At 41.4% G+C, this 19,985-nt stretch overlaps 1 protein-coding gene across 3 annotated transcripts in view; it reads right to left on the bottom strand.

Moving 5' to 3' along the window:
• SON (SON DNA and RNA binding protein) overlaps positions 1-19,985 on the bottom strand; it is a 1,200,918-nt gene that overhangs the window by 1,090,248 nt on the left and 90,685 nt on the right. For all 3 annotated transcript variants that reach the window (XM_044072950.1, XM_044072951.1, XM_044072952.1), the window contains exon 2: positions 13,307-13,463. In XM_044072950.1, coding sequence (XP_043928885.1) covers positions 13,307-13,406 — 100 coding nt within the window. In that variant the 5' untranslated portion in view covers positions 13,407-13,463. The remainder of the gene's footprint in view (positions 1-13,306; positions 13,464-19,985) is intronic.

Raw genomic sequence — 19,985 nt, 5'->3', positions numbered from 1 at the left:
TGCTGATACTTTAACATATTAAACTGGCAGTTTAAGACCCTAATGGCCAAAGCAGCAGAAGTGTATACCTTCGTACCCCATCTGTCCAGGGCCCTGGAATCTCTATCAGAGGGGGTAGGATTTTTGGCAGTAGTAGCCTTAATGCCTTTGGGTCCCTGTGAAATGGTCTCTGGATCTGCAGTAGGATTCTTAAAGAGGAACTTGTGAGAGTCAGGTACTCTGTAATATCCGTCAGGTTTCCTGGGAGCCGGAGGTAAAGTGTCTGGGGCCAGGCTAGATTCTAAGAAGGCATCATCTACAATGTGCAGTACAGGAGGGATAGCTAAAAGCCTGTGTTGAGGTAGGAGTAAGAATTTCCTAGGCCTCTTTTTGGAGTCACAGTAATCCTGGCTTTCCCAGTGGAAATGCTCCCTAAGGGTGTGGAAAGTTTCACCAAAAGAGAAATCTTCTGGAGGGGAAGCAGAGGGAATGGAGTCTTCTGCATCAGAATCCTCATAGGTACATAAGGGCAAATCCTGGTCATTGGAAGAAACAGAAATTTCAGAATCCTAATCAGAAGAATAAAAAAGGAAAATCAGTTCTAGGTCTCTTAGAGGGAGAAGGCTGGCTTCCCCTGATTACAGTAATATAATCCAAGCGTTGAAAGTACACCATAAAACAAACAAAAAGGCGAACGCTGACACCACACTATGTAGCTTGAGAAACTGAAAACAATGAAGCAAACTCGTGCAAACCAGCAGGACAAAGTAAAACCACTTTTAATAACAGTTGAGCGCTTTCACCTGTTACAGTACAGGCTTCCTCAGAACAAAAAACCATTCTGAATTGCAGCCCTTAAATAGATGTTTTGGCTCCAAAAATTTTAAAGCAACATACTCCACTAAAACTTTCTGCATAAACAATAAACAAAAACATTCCAAAATGAATAAGTAACAGAAATAAACAATTATATTATAAATACATATGTATCCTATAAAATGTAATACACACATTCCTCTGAAATTCATATTTGTTAAAAACATATGTTTCTATAAAAGCACTAACTCAACTTATTTATAAACACTTTGACACTAGCGTATTTTGTATAGCAGAGGTTTAATAGACAGTGATTCATTCAAACCTGGGGTTGAGGCAGCATCAGTAAAAATTTGCCACCACATTTCTCTAGAAGACAGCCAACTCTTATAGTCTCCCCCCCTAGGGTCTATTTGAATTAGGTCAATAATACTAAAAGTGAATTTATGTTCAGAACCCTCTTGTTTTATGTGCGTATATAGGGCATTCTTCTCATCTCCCTTTCTAAACAGAGTAAAAATGACCGCATAGTCTTTTGTTCAGCTGTCTCTCGGTCTTCCCAATGTAGAAAGCGGGACAAGCTGAACATAGTGCGATATATATGATAAGTTTAGTAGTACAATACCCTGCCTTGAATCTAATAGAAGTGTTGGTAGTGTTACCTAACTTAGTGCCTTGACTGTTGTTAATAGCAAAGCACCAATTGCATCTACCACACTTCTGTGTAGATTTAGAAGTGTTAGAAGTCAGAAACATTGTATTTTCTAACAACCTTTTCAAGTTCATACCCATTTTATTTACAAAGTGGGGTTTCTCCCCTAAAATGTTGGATATAGAAGCATCCGCCGTAATAATAAACCAACTTTTGTTAACCAGTTGCCTCATCTTATAACTACAAGGACCATATTCGATTGCACAAGCTTTATTTAAATCACTACGACCAACTCTAGCAAGGGTAACAACATTATTACCTTGAGAATTTATTCCTAACAAAGGTGTGTACCTAGAACTCCAGCTTTGAATAACCTGCTTACTTACATTTAGCATCATACCAAGGTCATAACCTCTATCACTGAACATAGCCGTAATATACTCAACTTCAGCTATCATATCTATGTAGTCTGAAGTCATTCTAACTGCTCTAATCAACTGTCCCTTGTAGATGTTCTTTAAAAGACTTTTTGGATGATTACTAGAATATTCAAGATAATTGTTAGAAAAAGTGGGTTTCCTGTATATTCTAGATTTAAACCCACAATTAGCCGGGGAGACGAGGGTGTCAAGGTATGCCAGACCATCATGACTGAATGCGTAAATTTCAAATAAGAACTACTGGTGTTAATATATTCTATAAATTCAGTCAATGTCTCAGTGTCACCATCCCATAATATATATATATATATATATATATATATATATATATCGTCAAGGTAACGAGCATAATATTTGATGTGAAGATAGAAGTCACTGGTGAACACTACAGACTCCTCCCAGTCGAGCATGACCATATTAGCAAAAATGGGGGCACACGCAACACCCATAGCTACACCCTTAGTTTGTTTAAAAATCTCTCCTTCAAAAAAGATAAAGTTGTTGTCCAATACCATACTCATCATATCTGTAATCAACCATATCTTATCCCAATCCAACCCTGCATATTTAGTAATACTACGATTAAATGCTTCTAACCCCTCACTTTTGGGGATGCAGGAGAAAAGGTCTATGACATCAATAGTTACATATAACAAATCTTTTTTATATAAGTGTGTAGGAAAATAAGCTAAAAAATACCAAGAATCCTTGGCAAGATGAAATACCTTTTCGTACACATGTTTCAAAGTATGGTCGATGACCACACCCAAAGGAAATGTTTTAGATCTGCTGCCAGACACAATTGGTCTAAAAGGCGGGTCAGACACATTCTTATGAACTTTGGGGATGCCAACTAACTTGGCTAACACAGGAAATTCCACTTTGACAAAATTGTAAGTATCCAAACTAATTCGCCTGTCTATAAGAAAGTCCTCGAGGTGCCAGTCAATTTTTCTATAGGCTATATTAAGTTCATTGACAGATATGATCTCAAAACTGTCCGTAGAATGTAAAATTTCATGAAGTTTAGAGGTATATGTAAGTTGATCAAAAAGAACTAAACCCCCACCCTTGTCAGGTTTCATCACCCTTATTGATCTATTCTTCCTCAACATTTGTAGGGTGTCCTGTTCTTCTCTAGATAAATTATGTTCCATTCTCCTAAACTTATTGTTGTTAAGCTCATAAATCTGCTTAACAATACATTTTTCAAATAAACCTATCGTTGGATGGCATGGGGGTATAAAGGTACTTTTCTTTTTCAAGATTTTACAGTCATTATTAGAGCCAGTAACATTATTAATGGGATTATTAAACATTACTGCCAAGTTTAATTTCCTAGTATATAATTTAACTTGACAAATATTATCAACCACATCAAATTTAGTAGTTGGTATGTATTTCAAGCCCTTAGAAAGTAAATTAAAATAAGAAGTATCGAGCTTAACATCTGTATAGTTAAAAATGTTAAAGCTATTGTACCTGTAAGTCACACCATCTGTGGAAGAAATCTCACAGTACTTTATGGTATTATGTACGTCATGTTTAGTAGCAGTTTGCTGTGCAGTCTGCAAATCTACATTAGTAACCAACTCTAGATTCATATTATTATTGGCTATTATTGATGGTGGGGTTTCTTCCAATTCCCTCCCCATTTCCAATCCCTTCTTCTGTCTTGACCTCTGCCCTTGAAAAAATGGGAATTACTTTGAGCCTGAGAATTATATTCATGATCTGGGGGGACCTGCTGTTCATTGTAAAAATTATCGACAGTTTTAAACTGTCCTTCTTTCCACCCATATATAGCCCCTCTCTCATACTGCTGAATATCCCTAGTAAGTTTAGAATGTTTCCTTTCTAGAGATTTTTTTATATTTAAATCAGCTGTAACAAATTGTTTATTATATAACCTTTCCCATTGTTCAAATAATAAATCACTTAAAATGTTTTCATTCAGTTTTTCTGTTTCATCCATTAGTCTAACTAATTTCTCATCATTGCATTTAATTAACAGCTTCATAAACTCAATGCCACATTAATCAAAAAACAAGTTAAATTCTTTTTTTGTGTTGTCATTCACATCTATGCCCATATGATATGATGAGTATGGTATTGGACAACAACTTTATCTTTTTTGAAGGAGAGATTTTTAAACAAACTAAGGGTGTAGCTATGGTGCTTTGTGCCCCCATTTTTGCTAATATGGTCATGCTCGACTGGGAGGAGTCTGTAGTGTTCACCAGTGACTTCTATCTTCACATCAAATATTATACTCGTTACTTTGACTATATATATATATATATATATATTATGGGATGGTGACACTGAGACATTGACTGAATTTATAGAATATATTAACACCAGTAGTTCTTATTTGAAATTTACACACGCATTCAGTCATGATGGTCTGGCATACCTTGACACCCTAGTCTCCCCGGCTAATTGTGGGTTTAAATCTAGAATATACAGGAAACCCACTTTTTCTAACAATTATCTTGAATATTCTAGTAATCATGCAAAAGTCTTTAAGGAACATCTACAAGGGACAGTTGATTAGAGCAGTTAGAATGACTTCAGACTACATAGATATGATAGCTGAAGTTGAGTATATTACGGCTATGTTCAGTAATAGAGGTTATGACCTTGGTATGATGCTAAATGTAAGTAAGCAGGTTATTCAAGGCTGGGGTTCTAGGTACACACCTTTGTTAGGAATAAATTCTCAAGGTAATAATGTTGTTACCCTTGCTAGAGTTGGTCGTAGTGATTTAAATAAAGCTTGTGTAATCGAATATGGTCCTTGTAGTTATAAGATGAGGCAACTGGTTAACAAAAGTTGGTTTATTATTACGGCGGATGCTTCTATATCCAACATTTTAGGGGATAAACCCCACTTTGTAAATAAAATGGGTATGAACTTGAAAAGGCTGTTAGAAAATACGATGTTTCTGACTTCTAACACTTCTAAATCTACACAGAAGTGTGGTAGATGCAATTGGTGCTTTGCTATTAACAACAGTCAAGGCACTAAGTTAGGCAACACTACCAACACTTCTATTAGATTCAAGGCAGGGTATTGTACTACTAAACTTGTCATATATATCGCACTATGTTCAGCTTGTCCCGCTTTCTACATTGGGAAGACTGAGAGACAGCTGAACAAAAGAATATGCGGTCATTTTTACTCTATTAGAAAGAGAGATGAGAAGAATGCCCTATATAAGCACATAAAACAAGAGGGTTCTGAACATAAATTCACTTTTAGTATTATTGACCTAATTCAAATAGACCCTAGGGGGGGAGACTATAAGAGTTGGCTGTCTTCTAGAGAAATGTGGTGGCAAATTTTTACTGATTCTGCCTCACCCCCAGGTTTGAATGAATCACTGTCTATTAAACCTCTGCTATACAAAATACGCTAGTGTCAAAGTGTTTATAAATAAGTTGAGTCAGTGCTTTTATAGAAACATATGTTTTTAACAAATATGAATTTCAGAGGAATGTGTGTATTACATTTTATAGGATACATATGTATTTATAATATAATTGTTTATTTCTGTTACCTATTCATTTTGGAATGTTTTTGTTTATTGTTTATGCAGAAAGTTTTAGTGGAGTATGTTGCTTTAAAATTTTTGGAGCCAAAACATCTATTTAAGGACTGCAATTCAGAATGGTTTTTTGTTCTGAGGAAGCCTGTATTGTAACAGGTGAAAGCGCTCAACTGTTATTAAAAGTGGTTTTACTTTGTCCTGGTGGTTTGCACGAGTTTGCTTAATTGTTTTCAGTTTCTCAAGCTACATAGTGTGGTGTCAGCGTTCGCCTGATTACAGTAATAAGATCTTCAGCCATTCTTATCATTTGTTTTTTTAGGTATATGGGCCTGACCATGTGGTCTGGGCATCGGTTTTCTAGGCGTGGATCGAGTTTTAGGCCTTGAAAAAGAAGATGGCGTCGGTTTGATATGCAAGTCCGTAGGCCTGAATGCACCCTCAGAAGCTGGTGCCTGCACAGAAGCTCCGGACCCATCCAAGGTGGAGACATCCACAGGTAGTCGAAGAAGCATCTCGTGGCGTACCGGACTAAGAATGGGTCTCAGTAGAGTCCTGCGAATCTGAAGTAGTGGGTATCAGGGGCTGCAAAAGTGTCTCACTGAATACCGGCGAACTGGTGACTAGCTTAATGGAAGCATTGCCGGCAGCTTTGGACATATGCAGTCTGTCTTTACGTTTTTTTGGAATGTCAGTTGGCTTACCGAAGCCATTTCTGGATAATTGAACAGAGTACTGAAATAGTTTGATGCGAAAATGAACTGACGACGAATAGTTTGAGGATTTAATAAGGCACAAAACCGACAACGAGGGACATCGTTGTCTGGGCCTAAGCAAGGAATGCAGTACGAATGAAAATCTTTGAGGTATTTGCTTTCCACAAGTAATACAACTGTTAACTTTTACTGAAATCGGTTTAGAGCAGGAAAAAGGATCCCCAGTGGGCTACTTAGTTTTTTTGAAGACTTCAGTTCTGAAACTCGAAAATGAAAATTTCAGGAGTCGGCCGACCGGCACTTGCGAACTGCTTTTGCTTCGGGCACCGCACGGCAAGAAAGACTGTTGTAATGGCGTCGGGTGCATGCTTTATACCCCTGACAACCCGACGGTATGGAAGATGAGACAGCAACCGATGCAGGACCCAAGACTTTGATAATCAGGCCGACTGAGGGCTACCTACAAGCAGATAACCCAAATGTAATGACTGCAACAGTGAAAGACGAAGAAAGTACAGTTGTGTACCTACCATAAATGTAGATGTTCGAGTGTATTCACTGTTGCAGTCATTACTCTTGGGTTATCCTGCTGGCAGGCTACACGCAGTCGGCCTGAATTCCAAAGTCCTGGTCTGGCGTCGGTTGCTATCGCCTCTTCCCTGAAGTCAGTGCGCCAGGGGTATAAAAAGATGCAGCCGACACCATTTTCTTCAGTTTTTCTTGCCCCAGATGTCAGGTGCCCCCAAAAGGGTAGGCTAAATATATTATGCCAATAAACATACATGCACTAAAGTAACATTTCCTTCATCTACAAGCAAATACACCACATAGGTTGTATAGAATAGAGAAGTACAGATAAACCCCAGCAAAAGAAAGGGGGACTGCAACAGTGAATACACTCGAACATCTACTTTTATGGTAGGTACACAACTGTACTATGTTCATCATGTTTCAATGTTGCAGTCATTACTCTTGGGTTGAATCCTGGTTGAGCTAAATAGGATTAGGAGAGGCTATGAGGCCCTGCAGAACTGCAGTGGCAAAGCCTGCTCTGGATTTAGAGTAAAGAGGTAAGTGGTAGTACTTTGTAAAAGTGTGCACTGAACTCCAAGTTGCAGCGTCTAAAATGTCTTTGGTTGGTACTCCTCTGAGGAAGGCTGCTGAAGTGGCTGCTGCTCTGGTAGAATGAGGCCTAATACCCTTAGGCACTGATTTGCCATGCTGAGAATAACAGAAACGGATGCAATGACCTATCCATTTAGAAATAGTCTGTTTTGAGATGGCCTTTCCTCGTGATCCTGCAGCATATGACACTAAAAGTTGCTCAGTCTTTCTGAAAGCTTTGGTTCTGTCCAAGTAGAAGCGTAGCTGTCTGTGTATGTCTTAAAGAATGCAGAATTTTCTCAATCTTGTTCTGTGGGTTTGGATAAAAGGTAGGCAAGTGAATGGTTTGGTTGAGGGCCACACTGGACACCACCTTAGGCATAAATGTTGGGTTTGTCCTCAGAGAAACCCTGTCTGGATGAAAAATGATAAAAGGTTCCACAGACATGAGTGCTTGTAACTCCAAGACTCGTCTTGCAGAGGTTATTGCTAGGAGCAGAGCTGTTTTCCAGGATAAGAATTTTATATCAGCTGTTGAGGATGGCTCAAAAGGAGGCAGTGTGAGTTTTTCCAAGACATAATTGAGGTCCCATGCCGGAAGTGGTGCTCTCTTTGGAGGCCTGATGTTTTTGGCCCCTCTGAGGTACTGCCTTATTAAAGGATGAGAAAAAATAGGTGGTTCCGTATTGTAATGGGCTGAATGGGCAGAGGCATGAATCTTAATTGATGAAAAGGAAAGGCCTTTGTCCAGCATCTCAGTTAGGTATTGTAAAATCTGAGGAATATTTGGTACATAGGTGTTAATGCCTCGTTCCTGGTTCCAAACACAGAATCTCTTCCATTTTTCTGCATAAGATTTTCTGGTACTGGGCCTCCTGGCCTCCAAGATGACATTCATAACAGCTTTTGAAAGAGGAGTGTTCTGAATGGTTACATTATTCGCCATGCTGCCAGATTTAAGGTCCTGAGTTGGCTGTGCAGGATCTGATTGTTTTGTTGGGTCAGCAAGTGAGAAGTTTGAGGCAATATCCATGCTAGACCTTGAGACAAGCTCTTTAGGATTGGGTACCAATGCTGGCATGGCCAGTCTGGTGCAATCAGTCTCATTTTTGGCTTCTCTTGTCTGACTTTTAGGAGTACCTTGGGAAGCAGAGGCAGTGGAGGAAAGTCGTACACTGTTAGGTTTTTCCAGCTGAAGGATAGGGCGTCCACTCTCCATGCTTATTTGTGATAAATCCTTGTGCAAAATCTCTGTAACTGGCAGTTGTGAGGGGAAGCAAATAGAGCTATGTCTGGGCATCCCCATTTCCTTGTTATCATGCTGAAGACTTGTGGATCCAGTTTCCACTCGTGGGGATCCATGAGGTTTCTGCTTAGTTCGTCTGCCAGAGTATTTGTTTTTCCTGGCAGGAATTGTGCTTGCAGATGAACTTGATAAGTCAATGCTGTGTCCCACAAGCTCATTGCTTGTCTGCAGAGGGGGTAGGAATGTGTGCCTCCCTGCTTGTTTATGTACCACATGACTGTAGTATTGTCTGACTATCAGTAGCTGTCCTGGATGAAGTAGATCCTTGAAAGCTGTCAGGGCATTCTGAACAGCTAGCATCTCTTTTTGATTGATATAAAGATGCATCTGGCTTGCAGGCCATGTGCCCTGAATACATTTTCCTGCCATATGAGCCCCCCAGGCATAATCTGATGCATCCGTTGTCAGGGTCTGCCTGGCTGTGGGTAAAGTGAATGGCAGACCCTTGTTGTGGTGACAGGCCTGTGCCCACCATCGAAACTCCTGCTGCAGGCAGGGAATGAGGGCAATTACTGTCTCCAGGCTGTGGCAATGCTGAGTCCAAACACTTTTTAGATACCATTGTAGTTTCCTCATATGCAGTCTGGCATATGGAATTAGTAGAATGCAGGATGCCATGAAGCCCAAGGCCTGCAGGATTTTTCTTGCAGATAACTGGGTGTGTGTTGCCAATTTTTTGAAGTAAGAAGTCAGTTGCCTTTGTTTGTCTGGCGTGAGATAAGCCATCTGGGCAGTTGTATTTAAGCTTGCACCCAGGAATATTTTCTCTTGAGAGGGTACTAGTTTTGATTTCTTTTCATTTACTGTGTACCCTAGGAAAATTAGTAATCTTTCTACAAACGGCAGATGCTTTAGAAGAATGTCTTTGTTCTCTGCTTGAATAAGGCAGTCATCCAAGTAGGGATATACTTGAATTCCTCTTTGTCTGCAAAATGCAATTACTGGTACCAGGCATTTTGTGAGGACCCTGGGCGCAGTAGATAAGCCAAAGGGCAGTGCAGAGAATTGGTAGTGTATTAAGCCAGCTATGAATCTGAGGAATCTTTTGCAAGATTGTCTGATTGGGACATGCAGGTATGCCTCTTTTAAGTCCAAAGTTACAAGCCAAGCCTTTTTGCCCACGATGGGCAGTAGCTGCTGTAGAGTCAACATCTTGAATTTTGGAACTTCCAGAAATGTGTTTGGTATAGATAGGTCCAGTATTGGTCTCCAGGTTTTGTCCTTTCTGGGCACCAAGAAAAGTCTCGAGTAAAATCCTTGCCCCTGCTCTTGTTGTGGTACTTGTTGAATGGCCCTCCTGTCCATGAGAGCTGTAATTTGCTTTTGTGCCTCTGCCCATTGATTGTGTGGCAGGTCTGGCATACCTTTTGCCCTTGATAGGGTACTTGTTGAATGGCCCTCCTGTCCATGAGAGCTGTAATTTGCTTTTGTGCCTCTGCCCATTGATTGTGTGGCAGGTCTGGCATACCTTTTGCCCTTGATAGGGTGTGAAAGTGGAACCTGTAGCCCTGGGACACTATGTTCAAGACCCATTTGTCTTGGGTAATCCTTTGCCAATTTGGTGAAAAAAAGTGCTAGTTTTCCTCCTAAAGGGGCTGCCAAAAGGAAAGTGCTTGGATCTGGCAGAGGGAAGTCATTGGGACTGTTTCCTGTAAGGTTGTGATTGGTCTTCTCCGATTTTGGAGGTAGGTGCACCCCATTGTTTAGGCCTGTATCAGCTTTGGGGCTGGGATCTGCCTCTGGGACATCTGTATCTGCCTCTTTGTGGCCTGTCTGACACTAGAAAGGACCAATTTTTTGAAGGCTAGTTCCTGCTAAATCTGGGTGGCTGTACCTGTAAGAAATCCTCAACTGTCTGCATGGATTTTGCTTTATCCTCCATTTTCTTCAACACCTCTTCTGCTTTAGCACCAAACAAAGTATCATGCTGTAATGGAGCATGTAATAATTTTGCTTTAACATGATCAGGCAGATTCTGTTCCTTTAGCCAAGCATGCCTTCTAATAACAGAACCTGTAACAGTGGCCCTGCAAGAAGCCTCCAGTGAATCATAACCACATTGCAAAGTCTGCTTTCCCACTTGTTCAGCAGAATGCAATACATCCTGTATTTCCTTGTTCTCTGAACCTTCAGAATTTGTCAACATTTTCTGTTTAAGCAGTGACATTAAGTATTGCTGAAATTTAAGCATATGAAACTGACAATTTAAATCCCTTACAGCCAAGGTAGCAGAAGTGTAAACTTTTCCCCCCATCTGTCCAGAGCCCTAGAATCCCTATCAGAGGGGACAGGGTTTTTTGCAGTGGAAGCTTTGACCCCTTTGGGACCCTGAGATATATTTTCTGGGTCAGCAGCGGGGTTTTTATATAGGAATTTATGAGAGTCTGGGACCCTGTAATATCTGTCTGGCTTAGCAGGTGCAGGGGGTAAAGAGTCAGGGGACAGGCCGGACTCTGCAAATATATCATCTACAATGACTAGAACAGGTGGAATAGCCAGAGGTCTGTGTTGAGGTAGTACTAGAAAGTCTCTGAGCCTTTTCTTAGATTCAGAGTAATCTTGGCTGCCCAGTGGAAATGCTCCCCCATGGTATGCAGGGTTTCCCCAAAAGAAGAATCCTCAGGAGGAGAGGCTGAAGGAATGGATTCTTCAGCATCAGAATCCTCATAGGGAGGAAAAGAATATCCCTGTCCAGAAGAGGAATCAGAGGAAATTGAAACCTGATTAGAAGAATCATATTCTGTCTCTTGCCTAGGCCTCTTATCAGGAGGGGGAATGGGAACCCCTGATCAAAGTAATTAGGTCTTCGGCCTTTTTAAGCATCTGTTTTTTAGGCATGGAAGTCTGAGTAGGAGAATGCTGTGCTTGTTTCTTTGTCTTTAGAGCTGCTTTAGTCTTGGTCTTTGAAGCTGAAGATGGTTTAACATACAACTGTGTAGGTCTGAAGACACCCTCAGAAGCTGATGCTTGCTCAGCAGCTCCGGACTCATCTGAGAGAATGATTTCCGAGTGTCCAATACCCTGAGTATCCAGAGGACCAGTCGGCTCCACGTGGGAGTCGGAAGAAGCCTGTGGCTCTGAGGTAGCGGGTGCCAGGGGCTGCGAAAGGACCTCACTGAGAACCGGCGAACCGGCGAGTGGCCTAACGGAGGCCTCGTCGTCAGTTTTGGACCTCGGATGCCTATCCTTTTCCTTGTCCTTGCGTTTTTTTGTAAACTCCGGTCATCGGTTGTTCCGACGGCATTATATAGTTAAATCTTCGGCCAAAGTAATGAAATGCAAAATCGAACCAATGCTTAATAGTGCAATGGTTAAATCTAGCACAAAACCGACAGCTAGTAATGTCGTGGTCAGGGCCTAGGCAAGGAATACAGTAAGAATGAAAATCCTTATGAGGTATTTGCTTCCTACAAGAAATACAATTGTTAACTTTTTCTGACATCGGTCTGGAGCAAGAAAAAAGTTTTCCCAACTGGGTACTTAGCTTTAATGAAGACTTCGGTTCTGAAATTCGGATTTGAAAATCTCAGGAGTTGGCCAACCGGTACTTGCGAACTGCTTTTGCTTTGGGCACCGCACGGCAAGAAAGACTGAAGAAAATGGCGTCGGGTGCATCTTTTATACCCCTGGCGCACTGACGTCAGGGAAGAGGCGACAGCAACCGACGCCGGACCAGGACTTTGGAATTCATGCCGACTGCGGGTAGCCTGCCAGCAGGATAACCCAAGAGTAATGACTGCAACAGTGAAACACGATGATCATCATCAGAATGTACCTGATTTTTCTTAAATTTTTCCTCTGTCCCTACTAAAATCTCGGCAGACTGTAGTATCTCTCAACTGTCTGGATCTTCACAAAATGTCCAGATTTTGCCTCACAGTTTTGATCTTTTCCTCATAAAAAATGTTGATTTCTGACAAGCTACTGGGGACTGAAGTCATTAAATAATAACACAAATTTGAAATGTAGGCTTCATATCCTTCAGAAAATGCATGCCAACACAAAACCTCCCATTCAAGCAACTTTCTAAGATTATAACAGCAATAAAATCTGACACTACTTTTGGACCTTTGTTCTCTCTGTACTATGTTGGGCTTTGTCCAGGTTTCTTACATTAACATCCTATAATGGTAGGGGGAAAAAACAGCAAAGGAGATTCTCTTCACTCTGCTGCTTCTGTTGAACAGCATTGATGTACTCTGCAAGCATTGGGAACTGAACATCAGCAAAAGTGGAAGAACACTACAGCGCCGTTATCTTTCTTAAATAGTCTCCGAGTGTATTTTCTTTCTTAAATAATGTCACTGTAGAAAGGCAAAGACCCACTCCTCAGTGTGGGTAATGCTGGATTTACACAAGGTTGGCTTTATTTGATCATGAGGGCTTTGCCCTCGGTATGAAACCACACCAACTGTGGGTAAATCCAGCATTACCCACACCCAGTCGTGGGTTATTGCTTAAATATAATTTGGGGTTCTTGTGTTTTATAATACAATATTTATGGAAAGACTATGAATGTACTATTGTATCTATTAAAGAATAGTTTTGACTGATAACATTCTATGTATACAGGTCTAATAGCTTTTATTGTTCACAAAATATTTGCATGTGTTTATCTTTTGCTTTTTAAGTTTATTTTTCAGAAAATACTCTGGAATGCAAGATGTGTAGGCTGCTAAAGATTTGACTTTCTGCACTACATAGGTGTTAATGACAAACATTTTGAGCGTTTCTTTACTTACCTGGGTTATCATTCTCTCTCTTAACAGCTTCCAATACTTCCTCTGTTTTCTTGATGGTCTCCTCCTGCAGCAAGCATTCAACCTTTGTAAATGCCTCCATTGACTCTTCTTGAACAGATAGCCTTTTTCACTATCTGCCTGATCTTCCAAGGTCACACTAATCCACGAGAAAAAAAAAAAACAGTTAGTGCACTACAAGTCTTTAATGTTACCAATCAAAATAACAACAGAGTAGGTGCCTGTGCTGCTATCCATTTTAATTAGACAAATGTTCTATATCTGTAGTGAGAGTAATTTCTATGACTACATCTGTGAAAAAGTGAACAGTGTCTTCAGTGTGAAGACTTTCACTATGAGACGAACTGTTTTGTTAGTACTTTTGTTTAAACAGAGCAACAGCAGAAATGACTGGCACAGCAGACAAATCAAGTTAAGTTTTAATCTAAATGCCCTCAAACTGTATCACTGATCCAGTTAAACTTTGCTAAATTATCACTTGTCTTGGAACACCTACCTTTCTCAATTCTCAAGACTTCTTTAATTTTCACCAAAACAAAAATTATTTGCAATACCATGAAAATATTTCCCCTAATGTAAAACAAAAGTAAAGCATACAACACTAAGTCTCCTTGGCACAATTTCATCATCAAATCCCTAAAAAATGCTAGTTCACTGTTGTGCAAATCCTACTCCTATACTGCATTATGACAATACTTTCCTTTTTTGTTGTTTGCATTCCTTAGCCCCCAAGTCTTGCTTAGCTTTCTGACTGCTTCCTTAGTTGCTTTAGCCCATCCTGTATACCCCAATGTTTCCCTTCCAAGTGCTACCCCCGAATATTAAAAAAAAAAAAAAATTGATGGATGGGTCACCTGACTTCCCAGGAAGTTGATTCTGCAGTATTCACCTGTACTGCCTTGGAACCAAGGGATCCAACTGGCAGTTACAGATCTCTGTGCCAAGAGCATTCATGTGTATGACAGCTGCTCAAGTTCCCTAACTCTGACAGCAGTGTGAGCAAAAAACATCACATCATATCCACTCCCTATTTTTAGTAGGCCATCTGTAAGGTTCCTGGTCTTCACCAGAGGTCACACAGGCAGAGGGGGTTGTTTGCACCCTCATCCCAGGACAGGAGAGTTGGCTGTTGGCCACTTCATTACCACCCCAACCAATTCTACCAATGCCCAAAGTCTTATTCTGAGCTCTGTTTACTGGTGGGGAAGACAGACACCCTGGTCTCTGTGCTATAAGGCAGGCTCAGCAATATTTTCTTTCTGCCCCACCAGATTAATCAACTAGCCCCTGAATGTCATAATGATAGATTTGCTTCTCCCATCATAGCAGCCCACAACACCCCATTTTCAAGAAAAAGAATCCACCATGGAGAGTCCCTCCTTTACAGTGAGACAGCCTTATGATGACCACAGTTTCTGTTGCACTACTGGAAGGTGAAAGCAGAATATCAGGTGGCTGTCATCTACACCTGTAAAGCACTTTTTTCCCATTTTGCTACTATGCCCCAGGCTACTCCAACATGTAAATCATAAAGTGCATGCAAATGCCAGTCTTATTATCACTTCCATACCCCTAATGTCATCTTACAATGTGCTGACTTCACACAGGTTCGGACAACACTTGATAGACGCTGGGCTAGCCTTACAGCTCCAACCATATTATTTGTTTGTGTTGGACAGCCTGGCTCCCTCCTCCACCCAAGGTGGAATAGCTAGCAATCTGCCAAGCAATACTAATCATTTCTAACTGACTATTCTGCTGTAAGCTGACTATATGAACCCTAATTATAAGCATTTTACTCAGGTGCACAATTGTTACCCCACAGCTGTAGTCTCTAGGAGTTTTTAACCTGTTGAGGCACACTGCACCTAAGGAAGACTGCAGTGAAGATGCCACTTATAACACTGCTCAGATATCAAAAAGATCATTCATTCTGCAACCTCATTTAACTGACTATATTCACGTGTTGACCATGTAGTCCTCTCAGATTTGCAAAAGGCATCTGTTTTTCACTGGAAGGAGTATACTAAACATCTTACACTGTAAAAATGTATACATTATGTATTAGCTGTGCATAAAAAAATCTGCTATACAGTATTAAGATTCACAGGATGACAACACAACAAAAGCAGGTGAAATAGTAAAGTTTCCAAACACCTAAGAATCAGTATGCTACTATAACATGCATATGTGAAATGAGGCTCATAACAAGGAGAAGGGGGGGGGGTCCTTGAATTGTAAAACATATGTAATGAAAATCAGGCAGTACAACCTTTTTGGTAAGGTCAACAGCTGCTGAGAACAGGCAAAGCAATCTAGACGGTCTCATTCTAAATCAGACCTGAAACAGACACAATGCCTTTCACATAAATGCAGCATTTAAGACTGTTTACATGCTCTAGTCATGAGTAAGAGAAACAGGTTATCTGAGAAATTAATTTGCAAAGTGGGATAAAAACATTTGGGGGAAAGTACAGTTTTGTACCTACCATAAATGTAGATGTCCGATAGGAATGCATCTGCAGTCCTTACAAATGGGTAGTCCTGTCGTCAGGCAGCCCTTCGGTCGGCCGGATTCCAAAGTCTGGGTCTGGCTTCGGCTGGTGTCGCGCTTCACCCGACGTCATAGCTGCAGTTCTTCGGGTATAAAGGCATCAGCCGACGCCATTTTCCTCAGTGTTTCTTGCCCCAGATGCCAGGTGCCCTCTTGGATGGCTAAATTTGGATAAATGCCAATGTTTCCAAATAGTAGAGAGCAAACACATAAAATAAGCATGTATGTACATATATACAAACAAATACACCATAATAGATCCCCCCCAAGCTAGCTGAAGGATGGCAAATACCCTAGGAGTACCACAGAGGAGAAGGTGGGTGGGTAATCCTGACTGCAGATGCATTCCTATTGGACATCTACATTTATGGTAGGTACAAAACTGTACTATGTCCTTCAAGGATGCATCTGCAGTCCTTACAAATGGGTAGAATACCATAGCTAAACTAGGGAGGAGGAAAAAGGAGATTATGGTGTAGTTAGGATCCCTTGCAAAACAGCAGTGGCAAAACCTGCTCGGGATCTAGAGTATAAAGGTAAATTGTAATGCTTGGCAAATGTATGCACGGAGGTCCAAGTAGCAGCCTCTATAATGTCCTTGGTAGCCACTCCTCGTAAGAAAGCTGTGGTAGTGGCTGTAGCCCTTGTGGAGTGAGGCCTGATGTTCTCTGGAGTTTTCTTTCCATGGTAGGAGTAACAAAATCTAATGCAATTTCCTATCCATTTGGAGATTGTCTGTTTTGAAATTGGTTTTCCTTCCTTTCCTGTTGCATATGCTACCAGAAGCTGGTCAGTTTTTCTATTGGACTTGGTCCTGTCCAGGTAGTAGCGTAATTGTCTATGTACATCCAAGGTATGCAGCAGTCTTTCTTCCCTGTTCTGTGGGTTGGGGAAGAATGTAGGTAGGTGGATAGCCTGATTTAAAGACACTCTGGATACCACCTTAGGCATAAATGTAGGATTTGTTCTCATGGACACTCTATCTTGATGGAAGATCAGGAAGGGTTGCACTGCCATTAATGCCTGTAGTTCAGAGACCCTTCTTGCTGAGGTGATTGCCAGCAGGAAAGCAGTCTTCCAGGATAAGTATTGTAATTCTGCTGTTGCTGCTGGTCCGAAAGGAGGAAGTGTCAATTTTTCTAGCACAAAGTTCAAGTCCCATGCTGGCAATGGTGGTTTCCTGGGAGGTTTTACATTTTAATTCCTCTCAGAAACTGTCTGAGCAGAGGATGTGAGAAGACAGGAGGATCCAAGCTGTATTCTGCTGAAATAGCTGATGCATGTATCTTGATGGAAGAATAGGACAGGCCTGTATGGAAGAGCTCTGCCAAGTACTCCAGGATGTTGGCTATGTTTACCAGTGCCACATCTTCTCCCTTTGCAGTACTCCAAATGAGATATCTTTTCCATTTTGCTGCATAATTCTTTCTTGTTGAAGGTCTACGAGCCTCAAGGATTATGTCTTTAACCCTTTGGGATAAATTTGGGTTAATTGTTCTTATGTAATGTTCCAGGCAGTTAGCTGCAGAGTTTTCAGGTTTGGATGCAGGATGTTGTAGTTGTTCTGTGTTAACAGCAATGGGATCAGGGGTAGTGCCCATATTTGTTCCCGAGACATGCTCCTCAGCAATGGGTACCAATGTTGTCTTGGCCAGTCTGGAGCTATCAGAATGATTCTTGGATGTTCCTCTTTGATCTTCAAAAGCACCTTGTGCATCAAAGGAAGTGGTGGGAATGCGTATGCTGTCAGGTTTTTCCAACTGAAAGATAGGGAGTCCACCTTCCAAGCAAGTGGGTGGTACGTCCTTGTGCAGAATTTCTTTAGCTGGTGATTGAGTGGGGATGCAAATAAGTCTATTTGTGGTAATCCCCATTCTCTTGTGATGGCTTTGAAGATGTCCGGATGCAGCATCCATTCGTGGGCATCTGTGGTAGTTCTGCTTAATATGTCTGCTAGAATGTTTTCTTTTCCCGGTACAAAATTGCTTGTAACTGAATGTTGTAGCTCAGAGCCACATCCCATAGGTCCAGTGCCAGCCGACATAGAGGATATGAATGTGTGCCTCCCTGTTTGTTGATGTACCACATAACTGTGGTGTTGTCTGTCCTTATCATCAACTGACCTTCTTGGAGAAATGGTCTGAATGACTGGATTGCCAATTTTACTGCCAGCATTTCCTTTAGATTTATGTGCAGGCGCAGCTGGTCTAGAGTCCATAAGCCTTGTATGCACTTGCCCAGCATGTGTGCCCCCCAACCGAGGTCCGAGGCATCTGTCGTGATGGTTTGGCTTGGTTGACTGTTGCAGAAGGGCAATCCTGTGTTTGATTGACAGGCCTGAGCCCACCATAGGAACTCTTGCTTCAGGCATGGGATTATTGGAATTTTGGTTTCTAGGCTGTGCTCGTGTTGGGACCACAAATTCTTTAGGTACCACTGTAGCTTTCTCATATGCAGTCTGGCATGAGGGACCAGAATTATGCAGGATGCCATGAAGCCTAGGGCTTGCAGTACTTTTCTTGCAGTTAGATGGTTCTGCTTTGTTAATGCCAAGAAGTAGAGAGGTAGTTGCTCTTTCTTTTCTGCAGTTAGGAATGCCATTTGTTTTGATGTGTCCAGCTCTGCACCCAGAAAGGTTATTCTTTGGGATGGAATCAGCCTTGACTTTTTTATATTGACTGTATATCCCAGGGCTTGCAGCAGGTAAATGACTCTTTGTAAGTCTTCTGTTAGCTTGCTTTTGTTGTCCGCTTGTATCAGGAAGTCATCCAGGTAGGGATAAATTTGGATCCCCTGAAGTCTGCAATGAGCAATTACTGATGCCAGGCATTTCGTGAACACTCTGGGCGCAGTAGATAAGCCAAAGGGCAATGCTGATAATTGATAATGCTCTGATCCTGCAAGAAATCTGAGGTATCTTCTGCAAATTGGTCGTATGGGGACGTGCAGGTATGCCTCCTTGAGATCTAGAGTTACCAGCCAAGACTCCTTGCCCAGCATGGGAAGAAGCTGCTGTAGGGTCAGCATTTTGAATTTTGGAACAATGAGGAATGTGTTTAAAGCGGACAGGTCGAGAATAGGCCTCCATTTGCTCCCTTTTCTTGGTACCAGGAAGAGTCTGGAGTAAAATCCCTTTCCTTGTTCCATAGATGGTACCTTTTCCACAGCTCTCATTCTTAATAATTGAGATATTTGCTTTAGAGCTTCTGCCCTTTGAGTAGGTGGTAGGTTAGGCATTCCTCTCTTTCCTGGTAGAGTATGGAAATGGAACCTGTAACCTTGGTCTATAGTTTGCAAAATCCATTTTTCCCTTGTGATGCAATGCCAGTTCTTTGAAAATAAGGTTAGCTTTCCGCCTAAGGGTGCTTCCAGTTGTTCCCTGGTAGGGTGCCACAGCCAAGTCACTGTGATTGTGTTGTTGTAGTGGTGGTGGCTGCGTCCGTGCCTCGCTGGTTGTTACCTTGCCACTGGCGTCCCCTGTAGGCACCCCTGAATTGGTTTCTGCCTCTTGAACGCCTATTCCTGCCTCTCTGTGTCTTAGAGGAGCCCGGAAAGGACCAATTCTTGGAGGGCCAGTTCCTGCTAAACCTTGGAGGTTGAACCTGTAAGAAATCTTTCACTGTTTGTACAGATTTCGCCTTCTCTTCCATCTTTTTAGTACCTGCTGTGCAGGGGAACCAAATAAATTGACTTTGTCCATGGGTGCATCCAAAAGCTTTGATTTGACATGGTCTGGTAATGCCTGCTCTTTCAACCATGCATGTCTCCTGATAACTGTGCCAGTCATGGCTGATCTAAAGGAAGCCTCCAGTGCATCATAGCCACATTTTAAAGAATGGTTACTAACCTGCTGTATGTTATGTACCATTTCCTGAACATATTTCTTATCTAAAGATTCTTCAGAGGTCAGCTTTTTAGTTAACTGGTCAAGCATAAACTCTTGATATTGAATCATATGAAATTGGCAGTTCAAAGCCCTAGCTGACAAAGTAGCAGAGGTATAAACTTTTTTACCCCATCTCTCTAAGGACCTGGATTCCTTTCAGAGGGGAGGGGGTTTTTAGTAGATGTAGTTGCTACAGCTTTAGGACCCTGGGAGATAGTCTC

Source organism: Protopterus annectens, chromosome 5.part1 (assembly GCF_019279795.1).
Source record: "Protopterus annectens isolate FY-2018-M chromosome 5.part1, PAN1.0, whole genome shotgun sequence".
Lineage (NCBI taxonomy): Eukaryota > Metazoa > Chordata > Ceratodontiformes > Protopteridae > Protopterus > Protopterus annectens.
The sequence above is the reverse complement of the archived record's forward strand: the minus strand, read 5'-3'. Positions and strand labels throughout refer to the sequence as shown.